The sequence below is a fragment of the Nicrophorus vespilloides genome, unplaced genomic scaffold, assembly GCF_001412225.1.
Source record: "Nicrophorus vespilloides isolate i.1.1-1 unplaced genomic scaffold, Nicve_v1.0, whole genome shotgun sequence".
Classification (NCBI taxonomy): Eukaryota; Metazoa; Arthropoda; class Insecta; order Coleoptera; family Silphidae; genus Nicrophorus; species Nicrophorus vespilloides.
The window spans coordinates 19,942-44,832 of NW_017098356.1; the positions used below are offsets into that span (position 1 = coordinate 19,942).

A 24,891-nucleotide genomic window follows, 5' to 3' on the forward strand; every position below is an offset into this window, starting at 1 on the left:
ATTACTTTGTTAATTAGTTACATAAAAGTTGTATTTTTTTTTAATATTTATATAATATAATTTTATGAAATTTGGTATTAAAATGATCTCATGCAAATTTGAAAATCGTGCTATAGAATTAAACAATTAATTTAATATTATGTTTTTTTTTAGATGGATTTCGGAACGAAATTGCGTTGTGCTTCAAGGACAAACATCGTTTACACTGGTGGACCATGACCGAATTGAACTTTAGCTAAAGAACGGCGACACTCCTACATTTATGTCTCATAGTCGAACGCATTATTAAACTATGTACGGATTGAATTGGTGCCTGACGATAAGAGAGAACCAGATGATTTCATAATCGGCGGTTTTTGCGTAACGAGAGGCGAGCTTTTATTGTTCGCGCGAAGAACAATGATCAGACGTAACCAGGTGGATTTCCAACTGGCGAAGAAGAAGAGGCGACATTGTTGGGAACAATTGAATTGTGCAAATAAAGTGGAGAATCCAACACGCTTTCTCCAGATATTGTAAAAACAAAATTGGAATAAAAGGAAAACAGACGGGTCGACATCAACAAGGTACGTTGACGCGGGAAGATCCCAAAAACAATTTCCACGGTTACGACGGCGGCGGTGGCGGCAGAGGTGGAGGCGGCGTCGGAGGTGTGCGGACTGTGTATGTGTGTGTGCGTGTGTGTATGAGAGAGTGAATCGAAATGTATTCGGGCTAATGCCGAGACTTCACGAGTTTGGTTATTGTCGGGTCGAAGGCATTCATACGAGGATCCTCCGGGAATCGGATCGGCTTCCAGTTGGTTCTACACTCTCATCCAGCGAGGTGATTGTTCCGCGCTAGCTCCATAGAGACTACAATAACAGAAGGGTGAGATAGAAGGAGAAGGGAAGAGATAGAAAGGAAAAGGGTTTTTCGCGAAAATCGGGCGGTGTCGGTTTTCGAAAGAATCTGATCATCTAAAGTGCGCGAAGGGTGTCCCGTCCTCAGCAAACAGCACAAAGTCTTGCGTGTGCTTCGAGTAACATCAGATTCGAATAGGAAGGGTAAGCAAGTGCAGCAGTACACAACGCCACGCATAAACAACGCCGCCTTCCCAATTCTATTTACATACAAAATTAAAAATAAACTACGGCCGCACTTCCACAACCATCAAGAGGTGCATCTCCTGCAATAATTAAACAAAAAAAATAACTCATCAATCAACTAAATTGGATGGAATCTTCACTTAAACGACAAATTGTAGTAGTATTATCGAGCCACCTTATCGCCGCTATTTATCTCTCAAATAATAAATAGATAACATCTTGATTTTAAATTTCATGCATTATATAAAAATATTGTTTTATTTGATGCAACAGCAAGTTCGATGCATTCCACAATGCGCTCTCGTCCCTTTGCATATTATGTTTTCTTGCATCCAATCAATAAACACAGCCGCGTTCGCGAAATGAATCGGAATTAAAAAGCGAGACCGACGCTTCGATAAAATGCTCTGCTCCTCCATTTACTATTGTTATGTGTGCATTTCCTCTTTTTATTTGCTCTTTCCCTTTAAGGTAGAAGCAGCAGTTCACATGGAGTGCGGCATTACGGGCGGATACACGAACGGCACTGCGGCGTCGGCCGGAATCCTGGCAGATGTCAGAGGCGAGAGGTCGCCGGCCAAGGCAGGTCTGCACGTCAACTTCAAGGAGAAGGGCGAAGTGAAGGAGCGCAGGGAGAAGTTCTTAACCGCCAAGTACGGAAACCACCAGATGAGCCTCATCAGGAAGCGTCTGGCCGTCGAGATGTGGCTGTACGAGGAGCTGAAGAAGCTCTACGAGACGTCCACGACGACGGTAAATTCACTTTCTATGATCTAGGAACTAGACAGCATTCGCGTGGGTGTGACACCTTCCTCTCGATACGTTCGACGCGTCTTTCACAATTCATCAAAACTTCTTCCAGGGTTTCCCAAAAGTTAATAGATGTACCGTGAAAACATGGAATGAAATAATGAATGTTTTTTCTCATTTTTTTTATAATTGTATTGATTTTATTACCACAATTGAAAGGTATTCGGTGAAAATTTCAGGATTTCCGTTGCAGTAAAAGTTTGGGAAACCCTGACTTGTTCTAGTCAAATTAATTAAATTACTACTTGGGATTTACTTACTTTTGAACATGAAGAAGTACTAATTCTGTATCTCCAATATAAAAAGAGAGATGAATGATTTCAATCACTAATTCCTCGCAAATTCTTCTAAATCGTTTAACAAAGTGAAATTCTTCGCAACACCCACAAACGTCACTGTTTGATCGATGCGTTTTTCTTTTAATTGCTTTCCAACGCTACCTTTAATTATTTTCTTTACATTTTCCAACCAGCAACCAAATATACCTCAAACCAACAAAACGCAATAATCAGAACAAACCATTATCTCGAAAAATAATTTTACACGCGTCTCTAAGCTAAATGGAAACGCAATTATACACAACACCCGGTTTTGCCATCAACTAAATCCGCCCACTCCAATCGCTCTACACACGATTGTGTATTTCAATGCTTCCGTTCGAATTTGTACCAAAAAAAATATTACATCAACTATTCGTACAAAATGAAATTCATACTCAAGCGAAGGGCTAACGACCTTTCTGCCGTGACTAAATACACAAAAAAGTTAATTTTTATGACTTAATTAATTACCAACTCGAAATGGCCTTATATTTTTTTTTACAAAAATAAAACGCAGACTTTAATTAATAATTAATATGTTATGCTCATATAAATATGTAACAACAACAACAACAACGAAAAAATGTATATAAATTGCTAATAGTCTTTCCGGTTTATGCAGCGCGGTATTATAAATTGACTTTATTTCCATGGCAACTCCATAACAAAATGTTACTAAAAAAACAAAAGCAAAGTTAGTTATGTCAGTCATTTGTTAATTTATAAATTAATAGAATAGTAGTATTATTTATAAATGATTGATGGCATAAACTAATGGATGCATTTGTCACTATGCAAATCGATCAACATCAATGAAATACGTGCAAAATAATATAAATATTATTCATCTACCCATGATTTCTGAAGATCTTTGCTTATTTTGCGAGTGCAAAGTTTATAAACAAATCAATCATAATATTATTCAACGCACGATGTTTTGTAAATATTTGGCGACATTTTGTTGTCTTTTAACCAAACGAATTGTTTACCATTACGTGACATTATTATATCACTTATATTTAATATCTTTATAACGTCAACATTATTTTGCACTTTTGATTGAAACGAAATTGAATTAATTGCGCGAAACTCGTTTCGCACGCTTGAACAGTCAATGCTAACGTTCTTCGGCGATTATATAATGTGTTATCTCGTTAAAATCGTGTTAAAAAGAAACATATTTCCTGGGAATTTGCAACAAAAAAAAAAGGAAACGAAGAAATAATTGAAGCAGTGATTTCATCAACGTGGAAAGATTAGTAGCCCGTGGTAGGTGGCAAGAAGGTCAGGGAACTGTGACAGGAACAGAACGAATTATTCAAATTATGAACACTCGAAAGGAGATCGACACGTCCGCTTTTTGATAATGATCAGCAGCGGAGAGGCAAATTAAACAAGAACAAAAAAAAATTAGAGACAAAGAGGAAGATTTTTCGCGGAGATTGTCCGCTTCAGAAGCGTTTACTAAGCGCAATTAATGTCATTTCCTTAATATTAAAAATGATAAATTATTTCAAAGTTATAGTTATAAAATATTGATAAATGAAATAAGCTTTCCGGATTTTGATGCGCGCCGCAAGTTTGTACAACAAACATAACACGAACTAATATTTACTTTTGGTGTAAGTGCACTTTTTTTTTGCTGCTCGAACTAAAGCGAAGAATACAACGTCGTCTGTGTTTGTGTAATAGCGAAGGTCCGTATCAACGCAATGCAAATAACATTACATCCTGCAGTTGGTGCAACAGAATAAACTCATTTAGATAAATAACAGTAGCGAACACTAAACGGCGTATTGTTTAGAAGATTTATCTCTTTCTGGAAATAAACAACGAACAAAGATTATCCCAGCATTATCGTATTTGTTTCTCGTAAACAACGGATTCTATTTTTCTTTCCGTTTTGATTACAGTTTTAAATTTAACATTTGTTGATTGCAGTTATTTGAAGTAACCAAAAGATAATAACATATTTTAATATGTAACGTTGAGCAGTTTAAATACTTAAAACACTTAAAGTTGATTGATTGAAATGCTTTAAACCAAACATTTTTTGATTATTCTGACTTTGGAAAAGAACTTTATCGTACCGGAATTGGTGTAATATTATTAACTATTGTTTTATCCATTTAGTACAGTTGTATTTATCTTTGAGACAAACTTAAAAATCTTAAGAATTAATGAATTATGACGAAAAGAAGTTAAAAATAGTTGATTTGCTACAATTAATTACTATTAATTAAATCTATATGTAAAAAAAAAAACAAGAAAATATAGAATTTTGCAGCTAGAGACAAATTTGGAGATTTAATTTTTTTTTGGACATATTTAAATATGTAACGTTGGACAGTTTCAATACTTAAAACACTTAAAGTTGATTGATTGAAATATTTTAAACGAAACATTTTTTGATTATTCTGACTTTGGAAAAGAACTTTATCGTATCGGAATTGGTTTAATATTATTAACTATTGTTTTATCCATTTAGTACAGTTGTATTTATCTTTGAGACAAACTTAAAAATTTAAAGAATTAATGAATTATGAAGAAAATAAGTTAAAAATAGGTGATTTGCAATAATTAATTACTATTAATTAAATCTATATGTAAGAAAAAACAGGAAAATATAGAAGATTTCAAATGTTTGTTTTGTACATATTTTAATATGTAACGTTGAGCAGTTTAAATACTTAAAACACTTAAAGTTGATTGATTGAAATGCTTTAAACGAAACATTTTTTGATTATTCTGACTTTGGAAAAGAACTTTATTGTACCGGAATTGGTGTAATATTAATAACAATTGTTTTATCCATTTAGTACACTTGTATTTATCTTTGAGACAAACTTAGAAATCTAAAGAATTAATGAATTATGAAGAAAATAAGTTAAAAATAGGTGATTTGCAATAATTAATTACTATTAATTAAATCTATATGTAAGAAAAAACAGGAAAATATAGAAGATTTCAAATGTTTGTTTTGGATATATTTAAATATGTAACGTTGGACAGTTTCAATACTTAACAACACTTAAAGTTGATTGATTGAAATGGATCAATTTCAATAATCGTATCATTCTTTTAAGTCATGTAAACTTCCGCATTAAGCCATGCGTCGCTGTGCAGACTGAAGCTCTTCAGCCCGTGAATCATCTGTAAAATATTCAAGAGACCAGTGGCCGTCCTCCGCATCACATATTGATGAGCGAGAATGGAGATGGAGCACGAGCCGCGCACAAACTTTACAAGCAACGTCTGCTTGCCTTCTAATCCCGTCTAATGTAAATTGATTGGGTCGGATCCTTCAATTAGGGGATACGAAGAAGAAGAAGAAAAAACTACGAACTAGTAGTACAACTACTTAATAGAGCTGCCTGCGCCACTTATCAAGTGTGTAATTGTTTAATGCGTCGAGCAACAATGGGAGGAATCTTGCTGCACGCTCCGACGGAGATGATCGGTTCATTTCATTTGCGGAGGATTAAGTTATATAAAAAAAAATGGTTTAATCAGTGTCAAACTAATAATGGTAATAATGACAGACGTGTGGATTAACGAACACCTGTCCGGATTTCACTGTTTGCGTTCGATTTTGATTACATCAAACAATGTGATTGCATATGCAAAACCAATATCGTTTTTGTTCAAATGAAAACCGTTAATTCAACAACTTTGAGTTAATCTTTCTGTTTATTTAGTTCAATTATAAATACTTTTTTTGTGTTCTGCAAATAATTTAAAAGCAAACATGCGTTTACTGTCCATTAAAAAATAGTGGTGGAAAAATGTAGCCTTCATTGGTTTCGTTTATATTTAAATACACATAATGTATATTTGTCATTACTGTTGTTATAAATGTTATACATTTTACAGCTTATCAAAGTAGTTATGATCATTAATGTTTATTTATTCATTATTGTTTATCCAGTCTAAATATAATCATGATTAAACATGATATAGTTCACTATTTGTTACATGTTTATTATTGTAGTGTTTAATTGAAACATATAAGTAAAAATTTTTTAAAGTACGTTTATCGTTAATTAAAAATCGACAAAGAATATTTTTAGTAATTTATTAGTTTCAGTCAATATTACAAATTTGTTACCTATTGATGACAATTTATACTAGTGTGTAATGGAAACATAGCTTATTTTGTATTTTACGAACAAAAGGTTTCTAAAATACGTTTATTGATAATATTATTAGGTACATTATTAGTTTATTCTGTTTTACAAATTTGCTACGTATTGAAGATAATTTATACTAGTTTATAAAAGAAACATAGCTTATTGTATAGCTTATAAACAGGTTTCCAAGTTCGTTTATTGTTAATTAAAAAATCGATGTTGGAGAAATGACAAAGAAGATTTTTAGTTTATTATTAGTTTCATTCAGTATTACAAATTTGTTAGGTATTAATGACAATTTATACTAGTGTATAGCTTATTTTGTAGCTTATAAAGAGGTTTTTAAGTTCGTTTATTGTTAATTAAAAAATCGATGTTGGAAAAATGACAAAGATGATTTTTAGTATATTATTAGTTTCAATCAATATTACAAATTTCTTACATATTTATGATAATGTATACTAGTGTGTAATGAAAACATAGCTTATTTTCTATTTTTTGATCAAAATGTTTCCAAAGTACGTTTATTGTTAATTAAACATCGATGTTGGAAAAATGATAAAGAAGATTTTTAGTATATTATTAGTTTATTCTGTTTTACAAATTTGTTACGTATTGAAGATAATTTATACTAGTTAATAAAAGAAACATAGCTTATTTTATAGCTTATAAATAGGTTTCCAAGTTCGTTTATTGTTAATTAAAAAATCGATGTTGGAAAAATGACAAAGAAGATTTTTAGTATATTATTAGTTTCAATCAATATTACAAATTTCTTACCTATTGATGACAATGTATACTAGTGTATAATGAAAACGTAGCTTATTTTGTACTTTATGAACAAAAGGTTTCCAAAGTACGTTTATTGTTAATTAACAAAATCGATGTTTAAAAAATGACAAAGAAAAACTTTAGTTTAATGATAATTTGTAGTGTATAATGGAAACAAAGCTTATGAACTAAATAATTTCCAATGTACGTTTACTGTTTATGAAATATTAATTATAATAGTATTTCATCCAGTTTCACAGGCAGCTAATATATATTTGTAGTCATTTATTATTAAACATTTAACAATTTATCAAATAGAGACAAACTTACCAAAGTAGGAAAAGACTATAATCGTTAATCTTTCTATTCATTATTAATGGTGTAGTGTAGTAATAAACACACAATAGTTGTTGAGTATTTATTGATAATACTTTAATGGAAACATATATTATTTTATAGCTAAGTTATAAACAAAACTAATCTCTTTATTAATCTTAATTCTAAATATTAAATCAATTCGTATAAACGATTTGAGTTTCTCGTTCATAAAATATTTGTAGTTGAAGTTGTTTCTTTTGTGACTAATTTAACAACAAATGAAGAACTGTTGTTTTCCGTAGGTACGTATCAATGTTGAAACGTTCTTCGGAAATAGTTTACATAGTTTGTTGAGTCATCGGTTCTCCGGAGCGAGAGACGTGAATCAGACGACCTGCGGATTTCGAAACAAACAGCGAAGAATTTTCCGTGACGCGCTTTTTGAGGAAAGAGAAGTTTTTGTTGAAACAAAAGAGCCGTGCAGGAGATGACCGAAGGCTGAAGGTCACGGTAATGGTTATGGCTTATTGCTCATACATCACGTTTGTTACTTGTTGTAATTATGCGAGTGCGTGGACTCCGGTGTTCATAAACCATGCTACCTACCACAAAGCGAACTCAATCTGCATCTCCGTAATTATTCATTCCGTGTTGTTTTCGTACTCGTTTCTAGACTAAATAACAAATAAAAGCATCGAATTTGCGCGAATCTCTATAAGAGCGCCTAATAAAGGTATAAATAGAGCCTTTCTGGCTGCGCTCCAATGCAATCGCATCTCTGATTTTATATGCGTTTGTTTTTCTGTTTCTTTAGGTGGATGGTGGGGATGAGGTCGAGGTGGACATCGATGAGCTTCTGGACATGGATAGTGACGATGAGAGGCGGAGGCATTTACAGGTGAGTTGTTTTTGGTGGATAATTTACTGTCCCATTGTGATGTTGATCTTAACGACTTCCTACGTTCCGAGCGTCGAGGCCAGATTTTGCCTGAAATTTATGCCGCCACCAAAAATAAAATAAAACCCCTCCTCAACGTGTGTGCATCATGCAGATATTATTCGCAGCGTAAACGTTTCCATCTGTGCTGCTTACATAATGATATGTACATACATACATATTTGGTAATGCGATATTATCGATCACGATACCGGTGCATTCATGCTGCAAAACAATCGATTTCATTCTGCACGGTGTTAATTGTTTGCCCTGCGTGATTTATTGCATCACGGCAGATAACCGATTGAAAATGAAACATTTTCTGATTTTGGTAATGAATTTTATCGTTGTAATATTGTTAACTATTGTTTTATCCTTCTTTTTAAGTCAAAACTCAAAAATCTAAAGAATTTATGAAGAAAAACACAAGTTAAAAATTTGATAATTTTTCTTTTCATTTTCATTTATAAAAATACGTATTATTACCTATTAATTGATAAATTGTAATTACAGTTGATGATACAATTTCGATTTTAAATGAAATTTACATACATTTCTTCGTGCATATTAATAATTAATTACTTTTAAAATTGAATTTGTTTGCATTATATGTAAAAATGTACAATCTTTTGGAAAACTGAAGAGTTTCCCAATGTTAAATGAAACAATTTACTATAATAAATATTCTTTTACAATATTTCATATCTAGAAAAAGCTTGTTACATATATATTTTATAGAAAAAATGATGAAAATTTAAGTAATTCATTCAACAGTTTTGATAATAAAAATGAAAAATTCTTATTTTTGTTTACAAATTTGCACAGAAATCTGCAACAAGATTGTAAAACGATTATGAGACGACAAAGTTTGAAGCACGCTGGTCACTGGATTTTTGCTGCGAAGAACTGCTGTTTTCGGTTTTGGTCGTAGAACAACCATTGTTTTTACGGTGATTGCAGCAGCAGAAGAAGCGCAAGGGGAACAAACCCGAGCACCGGAACGAATTACCATTGTTGTATGTAATGTTGTAGGCTCTCTTCCTCTCCATTTTTTTTTTCATATATATATATATAATTTTGTATACTTTTTTTTACGAAACTCCGGCTAATATTTAATTATGAATTCCACGAGGATGGGGAGAGGGCAGAGAAATTATTTTAATTGCGTACTTTGACCTCAATTTGCGAATCGGATCGGCTTGTTCTTCTCATCGAAGCATTAACCCCGACGCTCTACGATCTAATTTATTTAATTACACATCTCTACCTAATTGTATACCAAAATCTGTTATCCGATCTTCGTTATTAATAATGAAGATTGGCATCTAATTATTCGTGTAAAATGAAGCGTGGATCGGGTGTAACTTATGAATAATCCGAAGATTTAATAATCAAGATTAAAATTAATGCTTAAACGATTTAAAGCCTAAAATTACGTTTCTCATAATTCGTATAAATTGAATCATTCATCAAAATGTATCTTGCGTATGTTGTAAATAAACTGAAGGTTTTTATGTTAGTGTTAATACAAAATTAATCGTTAATTCAAAAGGATAATTGATGATTAATATTTCAGTTTAAAATTTGATATTTCTATAAAATTATGAACGATTTAAGATCTGTAATACTGATACAGAATTAATCGAAATGTACAAAATCCTAAAATTACGTTTAATATCAAATTGCAGGAATAAAATAAATCGTTTCAAAGACTGCTTTGAACGTGATCGCAGCAGTCCAGTTTTCATTTCGTTTCACCGAAGCCTCCCTGATTTGTATTTATCCTATAAATACATTTTACGAGACGGATTTCATGAGATATGGGGGATTCCGCGGCGCATTTCTATCGGTCGAAATGTATAAAATCGAACGTGACTTCATACATGGATTTGCATTTTCCAGTTACGTAAATCAAATTTAATCCAACTAGGGAAATCGTTCCTCCCGAAGATATCCCGATGTACTGAGCGAGTAATAGATTTAGCTTTCAGTCCAATCAATTCCCATGTAAAGAGCACTAGTCCTCTGAACTAATTCTATGAAAACGGTTCAAAGCGCAAATTGAGTACGAATTTAATTGTTTGCACATTTCTGGGAATACTGACGGTTCTAATCCTAAAACACATACATTGGTGTGTCTTACACTTACACAGTTTTATTGTCTTTATAATGTTTCTTTACTTATTATTATGTTTAGACAACTTTTTTGTAATTGAAACTTTTTGAAATTTTTCTAAAGAAGTGGGTTAATCTCATATAATAGACTAATGTTCTTCAAATTATATCGTCTCTTAATTGTTTTACTATCTTTTTGTAGATTTCGGAATATTTTGTTAGAAATTGTAACAAAAAATAAGAAAAACTATTGAAAACTCAATGAATTAATTATATTTTCTGTATGTAAATTTATTATACTAAATTGTTTCATTTAACATTGATAAACTCTTTAGTTTTTCAAAATTATAATGTAATAATACGTATTTTTATAAATGAAGACTAAAATTAACTTTTTTTAACTTCTTTATTTCTTCATAAATTCTTTAGATTTGACTCAAAGAGAATTATCACTGCAATATAAGGATAAAACGATTGTTAACAATATTTCATTTTCAATGGGTTATCAGACAATTAACTCGGGTTTCCTCGCAGCAAAAATCCGCTGCTGCAGCGACATTGATGATGATCAAACGGAAAGAACATTTTTGTTAAAGCATCTGCGTTTATGGTCGTGCGACTTCAAAGAGGCTAGTAGCACATGGATAATAAATAAACTGTTCGGCCGTAAAACCGACCAATAAACTTTTTTTTTTCTCTTTTTCCTTATATTGTTGTCGTCGCCGTGCGTGTGTTTCTTGTTGTTTTTATAGTAATAATGCGAGTGACCCTCGCGTCTAAATGTTTTCTAACGGATACGTCCGACCTGCGTTGATCCTCAAGAGAAGAACCCAAACTTATCGCTTTATTCAACTTGTTTATGCAGACACGTTCTTCGATAACAATTGTTACGTGACGAATTCACCCTTTAAACCAGTCTATATCCAGCAAACATTTATTTAGATGGAATTTAGTTGATGCGAAAACGCCACCTGCATTTACCTCATTGTCCGAAAGTTATGTAACAGAGTGAAGAGGAGGATTCGCGCTATGACATGACATTTCGCGCGGCTATTTAAAGCCTGTCCAGCGGAAGTTGCATTTTCTGCTCCAGTTTCGCATTAGCGTTTAGCGCAGTTTTCATTCATTCCACGAACAAAACAAAAAATATATATTATGCAGCAACTTCCAGCATGTATATTTATGAGCAGTTAATTTGGAAATGATCTGAATAAAGTATGAGATGTGCACGTGGCTTAAATTGGATTCATATTGGAAGCACACACAAAAAATTTAAGTTCTTTTGATCCATATTTTATTACCACATTGATCCGAAAATAATTCGTTTAGATTACTTTTTCGAATATAATTTAGAGCCAATTCTTTGATTTTAATAGTAAAAGTAGCCTGTTCGCAAATAAATTACTTAAAATTACAAATGAATATAAAATGGTAAATTTATAATCACTTTCTTAGCCAATTCTTTGATTGTAAAAGCAGTAACCTTTCCAAACATTATTTTACAAATAATAAATTTAAAGTAATTTTATGAGTAAATTCTTTGATTGTAAATGTAAAAGGCAAGAAAATAAAATAAAATGTATATCTTTATTAAGTGTATGAAATTCCAAAAGGTAGATTGAAAGAAATGCGGAGAAATTGTATTCAATTTCAATAATTAAATTGAAAGCATGTTATTATTTTATTTTTTTCGTTCTTCATTATAAGAAAATTTCTTTATGAAAAAAAAAGAGTAAATGCGTAACTCAATATTAATTCAACTTTCTTCAAAGAAATTTCAGTGTATGATGAATGAGTGGAAAATTATGCAATACCTGCATTGCAATGAATTGGAAATTGAAGAATGCAAGTTGTTTAAAGCCAGTTTTTCCAGTAGAATTGATTGAAAACTGTGAAAAACATATGTATTATTTCTGAGGTGAACTTTTGATAAAGATTTTGAAATTTATTGAAATAAATTGTCAATTAGGGTGAATCCAAATTGTTTAAAGACTAGTTTTTTTTAGTAAATTTTATTGAAAACTATAATGACAATATTGGTAATTTATTAAGAAAAATTTTGTGAAAATATAATTAGTTTAAAGCATTTTTTTACTGTAAAATTTAGATAATTTATAAATTATACTTTTGATGAAGTTTTGTTTCATTGAAATTAATTGAAAATACGATAAAACCAAAATTTTCTGAGACAAATTTTATCGAAAGTAATAATGAAATATAGATAATTGAAATAAAGTAAATTTTAGATCAATCTAAATAGATGAAAATACAGATCATTTATAAAGTAAACTTTTGATTAATCTTTGTTTCATTGAAATACATTGAAAATTGGAGAAAATACAAATAGTTTAATTACAATTTCTTCTTAAACAAATTTTATTGAAAGCAATTATAAAAACACATATTATTTATAAAGTAAACTTTTGATTGATCTTTTCCTCATTGAAATCATTAATATAAATTAAAAATTGGTAAAAATACAAATAGTTTAAAGCCAATTTCTTCTTAAACAAATTTTATTGAAAGCAATTATGAAAATACAGATTATTTATAAAGTAAACTTTTGATTTTTCCTCACTGAAATCATTAATATAAATTGAAAATTGATGAAAATACAAATAATTTCAAACCAGTATCTTCTTAAACTAATTTCATTGAAAACCTTCACGAAATAACAGATCTTTTATTAGTAAACTTTGGACTGATCTTTTTATCATTGAAATAAATTAAAAATTTGTGAAAATGCAAATATTTTAAAGGCAGTTTCATCTTAAACAAATTTTATTGAAAACAATTATGCAAACATAGATTATTTATAAAGTAAACTTTCAATTGATCTTTTCCTCATTGAAATCATTAATATAAATAGAAAATTAGTGAAAATACAAATCATTCAAAACCAGTTTCTTCTTAAACAAATTTTATTAAAAACCTTCAAGAAACAACAGATCTTTTATTAAGTAAACTTGATTAATCTATTTTTCGTAGAAATCATTAAAATTTAGACTAAGCTTTGTTTATTGCGATGATCTAAATAAAATGCAAATTAGAATATTTGAAATATTCTAATGAGAGTGCAGATCATTAAAAAAAGAGCAAAAAATTGACTAGAGATTTAATTAATGAAATTTATCGAGAGAGAAGATGTTGATAGCCGATGCGGAAACACGCGTTTTCTAATAACAATAACATTATGCAAATCGGCGCAACGGATTTATCCATGCAGATTAACAAACTCTATATTGTGCATTGTGCTATAACAAGTCCGTGTTATATATACTTTCTAAAAAGAAGAAAAAAAAACATATATATAAACGTGCAGACTGTTCCACGAAAAAAGGAAACTCGTGGGATTTCCTGCAGGAATGTTATTCTTCAACTCTGTCTGTGTATGAATGTGTGCTGTTACGCTACAATTATTACGATTCGATTGCTCAATTTCGCATCGCTAATTCCACATTTTCTCTGTGCTTTCAGATGCTGCTGACGGGAGCGAAAAAGTCGCAAAACGACGTTAAGGTAAACACCGTTAATTCCTATTCGATTCGGGTTGTATTAGTTTATTTTTCATTGTTGTTGCTACATTTTAATCCGCGCTGAATTGCATGTTTACAGTGGCGATTTTACCTGGAATTAAGCCAAGTTCTTTTATCTTTGTTTGCAAATCGAAGCAAACATTGCCGCCGCAGCTTCGAATATGCAATTAGATTTTGCAAAAAACAAAAAAAAAATCTATAATTGGCTAATCAGCATTTCAATATTTATCATTATCTATTTTAATCTATTAATTGTACAATTTAATTGTGTACACAAACAAATAAAATTCACTTTTATCAGATTTCGTTCTAATCTGAATATTTAATAGCGAATTGATTGTTTCATTATTAATTTACGTTTTTGATTTCAGAAATTCATCAACGATCTTCTTGATAAAGCGAAAACTTTGTAATCAAGTGCCAAAAGAAAAAGTATACACAGAAAACAAGGAGCAGAAGAATGAAGCACACAAGAATCGCTGTGGACAAAACCAAAACCAGCTATTTATTACGTTAGATGGAGATTTTCTTTTTGTACGTTCTTTGTGACGACAAGTTTTCGTTTTTTTTTTAATAATTAGGAATATGGGCGACATCATGCAAAGTTTTTTGAGAAGCAGCAGCAGCAGCAAAAGAGGAATCAGCAGAAGCAGCAGCAGCAGCGTGATATAAATGTATAACATAATGTGCACACTTTTATAATTTGTTACGTGACTGAGATATCATTACATATTCGTGTATTATTATTATTTTGTATACTTTCGCATCTGCACCGAACGTAACATTAACATTATTAACGATTCTCTCTTGCAAAAACAACAAGTGGAAACTATTTCGTATTTTGAGTAGGTTTTAGTGCGGAGAGTTTTTTAGCTTTAATATTGATGAAGATGTTGATCGAAAGTGTCGTTTTTTTACGTGTCCCCACAGATAATCCAATTTCCTCGTATCGTTAATTAAAAAAAAAAAGAAGCTAATTGTATCCGTTTTGTAACGAGATTTATATATATAAACTTTAGGAGAGGAACAACAACACAAAAATTATATACATTTAAGCATTGTAATACTAGTCCGTAAATGGAACACACTGAGAGAGTACAGTTTTTTCTGTTTTCAATTAAAACGTAGAATTATCATATCTTTGACTGCCTCACGGATTATAAGATACATGTCATCATTAATATCTATATAAAAAAATATGTACGTTTCTTATTTATGAAAGTTGTCGAAATGTTTAATGCTCACATTATTATAATTATTGTTGCGACTGATTTCAGTTCTCGCGTATTTAAATTACATATCCTTGCCTGTTGATAATGTGTTAATCGTTTGTTGCGTAATTAATTTGATGGATCTATATTGTGCGTAAAACATTTTTTTTAAAGATCAAAATTTATAAATTGATCTCAATTTATTTAACTTTTTTTATAATTATTATTATTATTCGAGACATGTATTTATGTAATGTGTTGTTATATTAGATATACTTTATGTGTAACATTTATGAATCAATAGAAACAGACATAGTATTACCATTTGCTTGGGTTTTCTTTTATTTTATAATTATTTTTTCTTCCGATTGAAGCGAATACTGAAATCAATCAGAGAGAGAAAACGTTTTTTTTTTTTTTCGTTTTCTTTCATCGTCGAACGTGAATAAAACACTTTTTGTTTACGCTAATTGAAAAGCGAGCTTTTTGGCCGTTCGCCCAAATCGCTGTAAAAACATAATTAACTGCGAATGAATAATACCAGCCGCCACGAAATTTTATTAGTTTTATTGATCCTTCATTAATCTCAGTTTATTTCTAATTGATTGGATATTTCTTTTAAATAATGATTAATGGAAGTTACATTTTATACATTGATTTGTTCATTTTACAAATAAAATTTCGTGTATGTTCAATGTATGTAAGTTAATTATTTGAAAGCGTAAAAGCCTGGAAGTTCGAATCTTGTTAGATCTTTCGAATATCAAACTCTATTATCTGCTTTTACCTCGAGTAAATAAGGACGTTGTAACTTGATACTATACTACATTGTTGCAATGAAATCGTTTCTACTATACAATGTAAATTGGTTAGTTAATTCAATTGTAATCGTTCCAAATTAAACTATTCAAATAGTTCAGCGCAGCAATGGTGCAAGTAATAGCTTTCTTGAGGAAAGTAGGGCGCAAATTAAAAAATCCCTTTGATTCCTTAAGTATTTGGCTCAAAACGCAAAATGTTGCAGCAGCCATGAAATAAATATATAGTGAAAATTCGAACATAATTCATTAAAAAAAAGTGTTTGATAATTTTCTGGTATAAATAAAATAATAATATAACAAATATGGCACGTTTCAAAAATTTCAATATTTCGATTTTGAAAATTCTTGATTTTTTTTAAACATTACTTAAACGAAATGTCTCTAAAATTATACACCATTTTTGAATTTAACTGTGAAATAATATGCGGAAAAACATATGGCAGCAAATATAATTATGTAATAACGTTTATGAAATTTTTCTCATTTTTCTTAAGGAGCTAGGCAACCGAATATACAGATCTGTATGTTTGATTGCAGGCACAAATAGGAGCAAATGCGCATATGTGGAATGGTCCATTTAAATTCAAAGTGTTTTTAATGGATTTGTTCTTAATTTTGCAATTTTCTGAATGCAGACTGAATAAAGAACTTATTTCGTTATTTCTCAAGGAAATTTACTCGTTTAAGCTAATTTCACTGCATTTCTTTTAGAAAAAAGTAAACTGTATCGGGTGGAGGTGTTACGAGGCCAGAGAAATGTGAATTTGACTTCCTTTCGTTCTCTATATCAGGGTTTCCCAAACTTTTTCTGCAATGGAACACTCTGTAAATACTGACATTTTCACGGAACACCCTGTTAAGTTTGTGGGGTTTATTTAAAAATGTGAAAAACATTCAATATTTATCAACTTTTCAAGGGAAAGCCCTTCTCTAGATACTGTAAAACATTGTTTAGAACATTAGATTTTTCTTTAATGAGGATTCTACAGTCACTATTTATTCGATTTCATTACATTTTCTTGCATAACTCAACAACCTCAAAAGATAATTTGATCAACGAATACTCAAATTAAAGTTGAAGAACTCACTTTTTTTAACCCTCTGTCGTCCATTCTTCTGATACGAGATATCAAAAGGGTTATTGCTGAAAAAGACCATCTTCACGTTTTCATTAATTTCAGGATAATCACGCAGGATAATTACATAATTCAATTACAAAAATCGTATTTTTATACAATTTCTGATTGTTTTCTATAGGATTTCTACGGTGCTAAGATTCATACAAACGTCTGTCGTAACTTATTAAATAAAGAAACAAATTGTTCTCGAATTTTGTTAAAATCATAACTTGATAGATATTTTAATTTTTCTTTAATAACTCGAAAAATAATAAACTATTTTATTTTATTATCAGGTGTGGGAAAGCGCTGCGTAACTCGTTACGTAACGGTCCGACGAGTTTTCAGTTTTCCCTGTTATTTTTTTACTAATTTCTCGAAATTTCCTTAATTTTCTTACATTTTTTTGTTGCGTAGAAAGGACGCTACCTTTACGAAACGTACTATACAAGGAAAATTACGTAATGTTCATTAAGTAACCGAGAAACGACGATTTTGGATGTCTTCGGGTTTTATTGAATTACTCGAGAACCGCTGAAGACAATTACATCATCTTGCACTCAAATTATAGCCGAAAGTCTCACCTTAATTTTACCTTTAATTAGAGTATTCATTGTAATATGTAGCGTTTGTAATTATCGACTAATTAAAAATAAATATAAAGATATTTCCAAATTTGTATTTATTTGTATCAATTAATTAACAACGTTATATTTTTGTCTTTAATTTGCGTATCCAATGATTTAATTATTATTTATTGTTGGCGAGTAATTAAACAAAAAGTGAAGTTGTTCAAATTAATTAAGAAAAACGTCACATTTCGGTTATTAATTATTATTGTGTAATAGCAAAATTTGCGCAATAGAATCCTTTTTCTTATGTAAATCCGTTCGATGGCTACAAGATATCAAATCTAATATTGCTGAAAATGCAACCTCTTCACGTTTTATTATTTTTTTCAGGATAACCTCGCAGAATAATTATGTAACGCAATAGAAATCATATTAGTGGAAACCTTTCAAATGAGTGGAATTGCCAATGGGATTTTGTTAAAATCGCAGCTTCATAGAAAAAAAAACAATTTTCGTTAATAACTAATGAATCTTTTTATGGTTTCGTTATGTAAGAAACGATACGATCCGACGAGTCTTCAGTTTTCCTTGTTTTTTTTTTTATTAATTTCTCGAAAGCTACGTAATTTTCTTGTTGGAATTAAATCGGAAATTAAATTAAATTCGTTATGTAACAAACGTTGCGATCCGACGAGTTTTCCTAACATAATATAAATTCAAAATTGGCGCGTAATTGGTAACATGCGTAACTAGGGCGAAGCGAAAAGCATGCGCCTACCCTACGCCGTTTCGAGACAGGCCGATGAGAGAGAGTGTTGACATTTTATCGAGCATTTCAGTCGGGCTAATAAAACGCGAAAACTCTTCATTTTAACCGGTTCGAAATCGTTCGATTCCCTTTAGTTCAAATTAGGAATATCCACACAGCGACTCCGACAAAACACCGTTTCTTATGGCAACTGTAGACGATATCGATAGCGGCATGGAATCACAACCTACCAGCGCGAAAGACACGACCCCAGAAAAGAAGTCAATCGAGATCGAAAACGACTTGGAAGATGAGGTAAGTTTGATGAGAAAATATAGCCCTCCAAAAAAAATACCTTCTCTCAATGTTATACAAACCCTAACCTCAATTTTCCTCATCACTCCAGTGTTATGGAACTTGCATAATCATTTAACTATATTTGTAGCCCGATGAGACTCTGTCCGAGAGATTGCTTGGACTTGGAGAGATGTTCCCAGACTCTGTCAGAAAAGTGTCATGTGCTGTCGCTGAAAACACCACAGCCGGTGTGAAGAACCTCTACAACTTCTCCAGGAATGCCCTGTGGATTGTATTCAGCACTTCAATTATACTCTTCGCCCCTGTTATATTCGAGGTGGAGAGAGCACAGCTCGAAGAGTTGCAAAGGAACCAACAGAAACAAGTATAAATCTTTTATTTTTTTTACTCTTTATGTTTATTAACGTTTATTTGTTTTGCAGTTGCTGCTCGGTCCCAACACTGCGATGGCTGGCGGCCCCGGCATGTCGTTGATGCCCCCAGTGCATAGATAGACTGCAAACGCCTTTAATTTGATTCCCTACAAACTATTTTCTTTTCTTTTTTTAATTCTACGCAATGTATATCCACAATATATTACGACTGACTTTTGATTTTCACATAGTACGCTCGTCACATATGTACTATATTCTATTCTATTGTCTCTATTATGTTGTGAATAAAAGCTGAACGTTAACCAAAAAAAAAAAAGAGAGAACACACATTATATTACGTAATTGTTATGTATGAACAGTACAAGGGGGATGACCGATGAAGACAAAAATCGCGTTGTAAATTTTATAATTTGTAACAACCGCGCATTTAACCATGGTTTCCTAAGTCAAGTCACGTTAGTTTGTTGTTTATATGTTTTGTTTTTAGTAAATAAATTGGTTGGATATATTCAACAATTCTAGGTGTACATAATTTTCTTGATTCATACGAAGAACAAAATTTAGATAGGTTAAATAAATTAATATAAATTATAATTAAAAGTCTTTTAACTAGGAAGTTTCTCTTTTGTTCATTGAGAACCTTCAATGTTCATAAATAGTAATAATATAGATTAGCATGACGTTATATTACTGAGTAATGAAAAAAACGTGAAAACTGCATTTTCAAATTTAATAGATGAACGTTACACAACTCAAATCTGTTGAATTTTCAGCAGAAAAATCATAGTTTTATCTTCAATTTGAATGATTTAATTAGAATGCGTGTTTATCATGATATTACATAAAAGATAAAATAATTTTAAGCAACATTTTGAATTTAACGTATATTTAAAAAGTAAAAAAAAATGCAAAAATAATCATAAATCTAATATTAATTTATAAACTACAGTTTTGAAAACTAAAATTTATTACTGTAGTTTACTATATTATAGGGGCTCGCGAGCCGCATGAGGCTCTTCAAGAGTCATGTTGTGGCTCAACAGCACAACCGAAAGACCGTCTATTGAAATCCCGACCATATCAAAATCTCGACAACCATAATCCCGACTACATCGATTTTTTTTTAAACCTTAACATTATGAAATAATCTCAAATACAATTGGATTATTAATTGTTATTATTTATTATTAATAATAATTTAAAAGTCACTAAGCTCCGGAATAATTTAAAAATGTAGACATTTTCGATTTAGTCGCGATTTTGATACAGTCTGGATTTTAATATAGTCGGGAATTTAATTGACGGTATTTCGGTTGTCGGGCTTGCAATTGCCACCGATATTTTATATTATGATTGAGATTTTTTAATAATTATTATACCAACAAATTTAGATGCGGCTCTCGCTGCAAAAAGACTGGCCACCCCTGCTATATTATTAACAAGCTTTAATAAAAAGAACGAAGAATGTTCTAAGAGGTAACATGGTAATTCTTGAATCATTTCATTCTTTGTTTAAATAAAGTTAAAGTCTTTGTTATAACATAAATATTTAACACTAAAACTACATTATTTTACAACAAATATACTCTATGAATTTCGGAAATAACTGAAAACCTGTTTAAATTTTTATATATTTTATTTATACTTAAGAAAAAGGCTTCTATTGCGCATATTTTGATACAAGAGCTATTACTTAATGATAATTACTTACTTTTTTTTAGTAATTTTAACAATTTTGCTTTATGTTTAATTAATTAGTAATCAGTTCAATACTTATAAAAATAGAGGTTTTAATGAGTTTACTGCCAGATTTGTATCGACCATCATTTGCATGTTAGAAACAGTCAAATTTGGGAATTAAATATAATTATATTTTTTTAATTACGAATACTACTTATTACTATGAATACTCTAATTAAAGATAAAACTATGGGCTTCTAGTAATATTACAGAAAATATTGCACTTATTGCCATTCCCTAGCAATTTTCATTCAAATTAGTAACGTTTGTTAATAACTAAACAAATCTACTTTAAATACTGTATGATGTTTAGTTGCATTTATCTTACTAATTACTGACTAGATGACAGAGCATTTTAAATGAGTTTAATTTGTATAAATATTACAGTTTTTAACAGTAATTATATAAAATATAAAGTACTGCACTTTCAAATTTGAAGTGTATTAATTGATATATTTCGGATATTGATAATATTTACTAAAAACTCATAGTTTTGTCTTCAATTAGAGTATACATAGTAATAATAAGCATTTGTAGTCGAATTTGAAGCTGGTGTTCTAATGCTCATATTTGAAAGCTTATAAAAGACAAATACCACAAACCATATTTATGAATGTGGACTTATTCGAAAGGTCATAGATTTATCTTTAAATTGCATTAATTTTAATTAGTATGCATAGTTATCGAGTAATTAAATAAAAATATGTAGCAGTTTCAAATATGAAATGTATTTACTGACATACTTCGGTGTATATTGAGTTGCCTGTACGTGAGGTGCAAAAAGCAATGTACATTTTCTTGAACAATTATCGCCATCTCTTCGGAATATGTCTATTTCCTTAAAAACTGAAGTATTTATATAAATAATAGGCTTATTTTCATTAAATATTTATAAAAATCATGTTAATCTAAGATAATCTGTATTCTGGTTACTAATTTTGAAGATAAATGCATCTGAATATTTGTAATTACCGACATCTTATATTTTCCAATCGCAATACTATATTTAAATTAAGTTTGTTTAGTTTTTATTAATCATTACTAATTGAAATGTTAATAACTAGAGAATGGCAATAAGTATAATATTTTCTGTAATCTCAACTTAAAGGTCATAATTTTACCTTTAATTAGAGTATTCATTGTAATAAGTAGCGTTTGTAATTATCGAGTAATTAAAAATAAATATAAAGATATTTCCAAATTTGTATTGTTTCTAACATGCAAATGATGATCGGCACAAATCAATTCATTAAAACCACTATAATTTGTCTTCAATTTGCTTATCCAATGATCTAATTACCATTAATTGTTTGTGAGTAAATAAACAAAAAGTGAAGTTGTTCAAATTAGTTAAAAAGACGTCATATCTCGGTTATTAATTATCATTGTGTAATAGTAAATAAAGTATATAAAAAGTTAAACAGGTTTTCAGTTATTATTCAGAATAAATTAAAATACTAATTTTAAAATTTGTTAATTATTTAATAAACTATAGTAATAGATTTTGGTTTTCAAAACCGTTTACTACTTTTGAAATATACTTTAAAACCAAAATGTTAATGTTTATAAATCATTGATTTATGTATCTCAACATTAGATTTATCAGTATTCTGTAGGAAACAGAGTAACATTGAAAATGCATCATTGATTCTATATTTTATAAGGAAAAAGTTAATACATTTATTTTAAATTAATTAAAAGAAAACAAAGAGAAAAATTAAATGTCGACACCCTGTATTTTCATGTACATTACATTTCTTGAAAATAAGTCACATATACTAAAATATTTTATTCGCAAATGACGTTTTTCTTTTGTCTTCCCTTCCAAAAATCCTTTATACAAATATATAATAATAATAACTACAACAAATAACAAACAAAACAAAAAAAAAACTACACAAACCCCCACAAAAAAAAATAATAATAAAATAAAACAATTCGTCGTTAATAATAAAAAATAATAATAGTTTATAAATGAATTACAATATTGGATTCCTTCTGTTGCGTTTTTTTTTCGCAACAAAGTCGTTAACATTAACAAAAAACGAAATAAAATGTCACTTTCGTTTCACAACATAACAAAAATATTAAACACATATCATTTGTATAATACCTAGCATTTTTAAATCATATTTAAATTCGCTGCGTGAAATCGTTATTACCTCTTCTCCTCCACCTTCTTAACAAGGTCGAGTTCGGAATTCGAACAATGTACACCCACATTAAATACAATAACTAATCTAGCATTTCATGCAAACCTCGTTTAAAAATAATAATCATAATAAATTAGCATATGTATATGTAATTAAGCATTCTCAATATATTTTCTTTAAATGCAATTATAATAATAATATACCTTGTCCAAATTTCAACTGTTTTTTTTTGATATACATATACTATTTCAAATATATACATAAAGATTTGATATTTGATGAAGTCTTATATAATCAGACTATAAGTTCTCGTATGCAAATCAATTTATAGTGATTTATAAAAATTAAATGATGTCATTGAAAATTCCCAGAATGCAAAATGAAATTTAAACATTCATTATCACCCAACTTAATACTGATAATATATATAATATAAATACTAGTGTGTGTGTATATATAGAGATTTAAATTGCTGTTAACTACAGATTTAACATGTTGATCACCGAGTTCGGGGTGAAGACGTGCACCAGACTGTCCCATCCGCAATCAGCCAATTCACCCTGCTTGTGATTACTCCAATCCAGGCCGTAAACGAACTCCGAATGATGCTTTATCGTCTCCATAGCTTCGCTGCCGTTCTTGAAATCCCATAATCTCGTTGTATAATCGTAACTGACCCCCGCGAGTAGACTCATACAGTGCGGCGAAAACTGCACCCTACGAACGGCGTACTCGCATCCCTTCAATTGAAAGATCGGCTGAGCGTAACTCCTAAGATCCCATCCGCGAATCAAACCGTCCGATCCTCCAGTCGCAATAATATTTTGATCGTACTTGCACCAATCGCAGGTCAACACTTCCGCGTCGTGAGCCCGAAAACTCATGCTCGCCGTGCTGTTCAGCGTGTTCCACAATTTCAAGTTGCCGTCCCCGGACACCGAGGCGAAGCAGTTCGTCAGATGGGGACTCCACATTGCATTGTAAACCAGCTGGGAGTGACCCAGATAGGTGTTCAGGGAAATCTTCCTCGTTGGATTCCATACCTTGATTGATCTGTCCCAAGAGGCACTCACAATCAACTGATCCTGCCGTGTCCTTGTCCAATCCACAGAGTACACCTCCTTCTTGTGCTCATTCAAGGTTTGACAAGGGACATTGCCTAAAAAAAAATTGCATACACATCAGATTTTTATGTTCACTGAGAATGTGATTGAAACAAACCTGTTAAATTCCATATCTGAAGTCCACCATCACCAGAAGCACTAACAACTATGTTGGGATCGACCTCTGACCAGACACAATCGAATAAACCATCGGACCACTGGAAATTGTTCCTCTCCACCAGTTTACCATCAACCAGTTCCAAGAGGAAGAGTGTGCCTCCACCGGCTAGCCCAAAATATTGGCTTGTTGCAACCACCACTTGGTTGGCGTTGAACGGTGAAAATCTTACACTGTAACCATGTCTGTTTGGTGTTAAGTATGTAGCCATAATATGTTGGATGCAAACTGGTGACTGCAGAAGAAACTCTTATTTCAACAATAATATCGCCGTCAATGCCATCCTGGCTGCGTGTGTGGCACTAATGCATAAATCAATGTTATTCTTTCTGGGAAAGGGTTGAGCATGATAAAAAAAATATCCAAAGTTTTTTATCGCCATAACGTACGGAAAACGTGTTTTTGACATTTCGTGACAGCTGTCAGGGCCCCGCCGCACATGACAGGTATAAATGTTCGGGTGAACACACCATCATCATATGGGTCGTAGTATGCAGCTATGCAGATGATCATCAGGGAACCGCATTGAT

General features: G+C 30.9%; 3 protein-coding genes across 5 annotated transcripts; 2 read left to right on the forward strand and 1 right to left on the reverse strand.

Moving 5' to 3' along the window:
* Window positions 1–619: 619 nt before the first annotated feature.
* Window positions 620–14,495, forward strand: LOC108562242 (protein phosphatase 1 regulatory subunit 14B). Of its 3 annotated transcripts, none has more exons than XM_017920518.1 (5): window positions 620–1,046; window positions 1,564–1,841; window positions 8,252–8,335; window positions 13,967–14,008; window positions 14,397–14,495. In XM_017920518.1, the coding sequence occupies exons 2-5, from the start codon at window positions 1,578–1,580 to the stop codon at window positions 14,436–14,438; spliced, it is 432 nt and encodes a 143-aa protein (XP_017776007.1). In that variant the 5' UTR covers window positions 620–1,046; window positions 1,564–1,577; the 3' UTR covers window positions 14,439–14,495. The 3 variants fall into 3 exon arrangements, with proteins under 3 accessions (XP_017776007.1, XP_017776008.1, XP_017776005.1); XM_017920519.1 differs by having other exon boundaries at window positions 620–870; window positions 1,560–1,841; XM_017920516.1 differs by having other exon boundaries at window positions 632–1,046; window positions 1,560–1,841.
* Window positions 14,496–18,513: 4,018 nt separating this feature from the next.
* Window positions 18,514–19,503, forward strand: LOC108562231 (mitochondrial import receptor subunit TOM22 homolog). Its single transcript, XM_017920503.1, has 3 exons — window positions 18,514–18,810; window positions 18,941–19,177; window positions 19,236–19,503. Exons 1-3 carry the CDS (start codon window positions 18,700–18,702, stop codon window positions 19,305–19,307), a joined length of 420 nt encoding a protein of 139 aa, XP_017775992.1. The 5' UTR covers window positions 18,514–18,699; the 3' UTR covers window positions 19,308–19,503.
* Window positions 19,504–23,394: 3,891 nt separating this feature from the next.
* Window positions 23,395–24,891, reverse strand: LOC108562232 (peroxisomal targeting signal 2 receptor). The gene is made up of 2 exons (XM_017920504.1): window positions 24,302–24,891; window positions 23,395–24,239 (listed from the first exon to the last, which is right to left on the reverse strand). Exons 1-2 carry the CDS (start codon window positions 24,570–24,572, stop codon window positions 23,560–23,562), a joined length of 951 nt encoding a protein of 316 aa, XP_017775993.1. The 5' UTR covers window positions 24,573–24,891; the 3' UTR covers window positions 23,395–23,559.

Coding starts and splice junctions, on each gene's coding strand:
- LOC108562242 (XM_017920518.1), top strand. CDS start 1,578: ATGGAGTGCGGCATTACGGGCGGATACACGAACGGCACTGCGGCGTCG. Junction 8,336..13,966: donor AGAGGCGGAGGCATTTACAG/GTGAGTTGTTTT, acceptor CTGTGCTTTCAG/ATGCTGCTGACGGGAGCGAA. Junction 14,009..14,396: donor AGTCGCAAAACGACGTTAAG/GTAAACACCGTT, acceptor TTTTGATTTCAG/AAATTCATCAACGATCTTCT.
- LOC108562231 (XM_017920503.1), top strand. CDS start 18,700: ATGGCAACTGTAGACGATATCGATAGCGGCATGGAATCACAACCTACC. Junction 18,811..18,940: donor AAAACGACTTGGAAGATGAG/GTAAGTTTGATG, acceptor CTATATTTGTAG/CCCGATGAGACTCTGTCCGA. Junction 19,178..19,235: donor AAAGGAACCAACAGAAACAA/GTATAAATCTTT, acceptor TTTGTTTTGCAG/TTGCTGCTCGGTCCCAACAC.
- LOC108562232 (XM_017920504.1), bottom strand. CDS start 24,572: ATGGCTACATACTTAACACCAAACAGACATGGTTACAGTGTAAGATTT. Junction 24,240..24,301: donor TCAGATATGGAATTTAACAG/GTTTGTTTCAAT, acceptor ATTTTTTTTTAG/GCAATGTCCCTTGTCAAACC.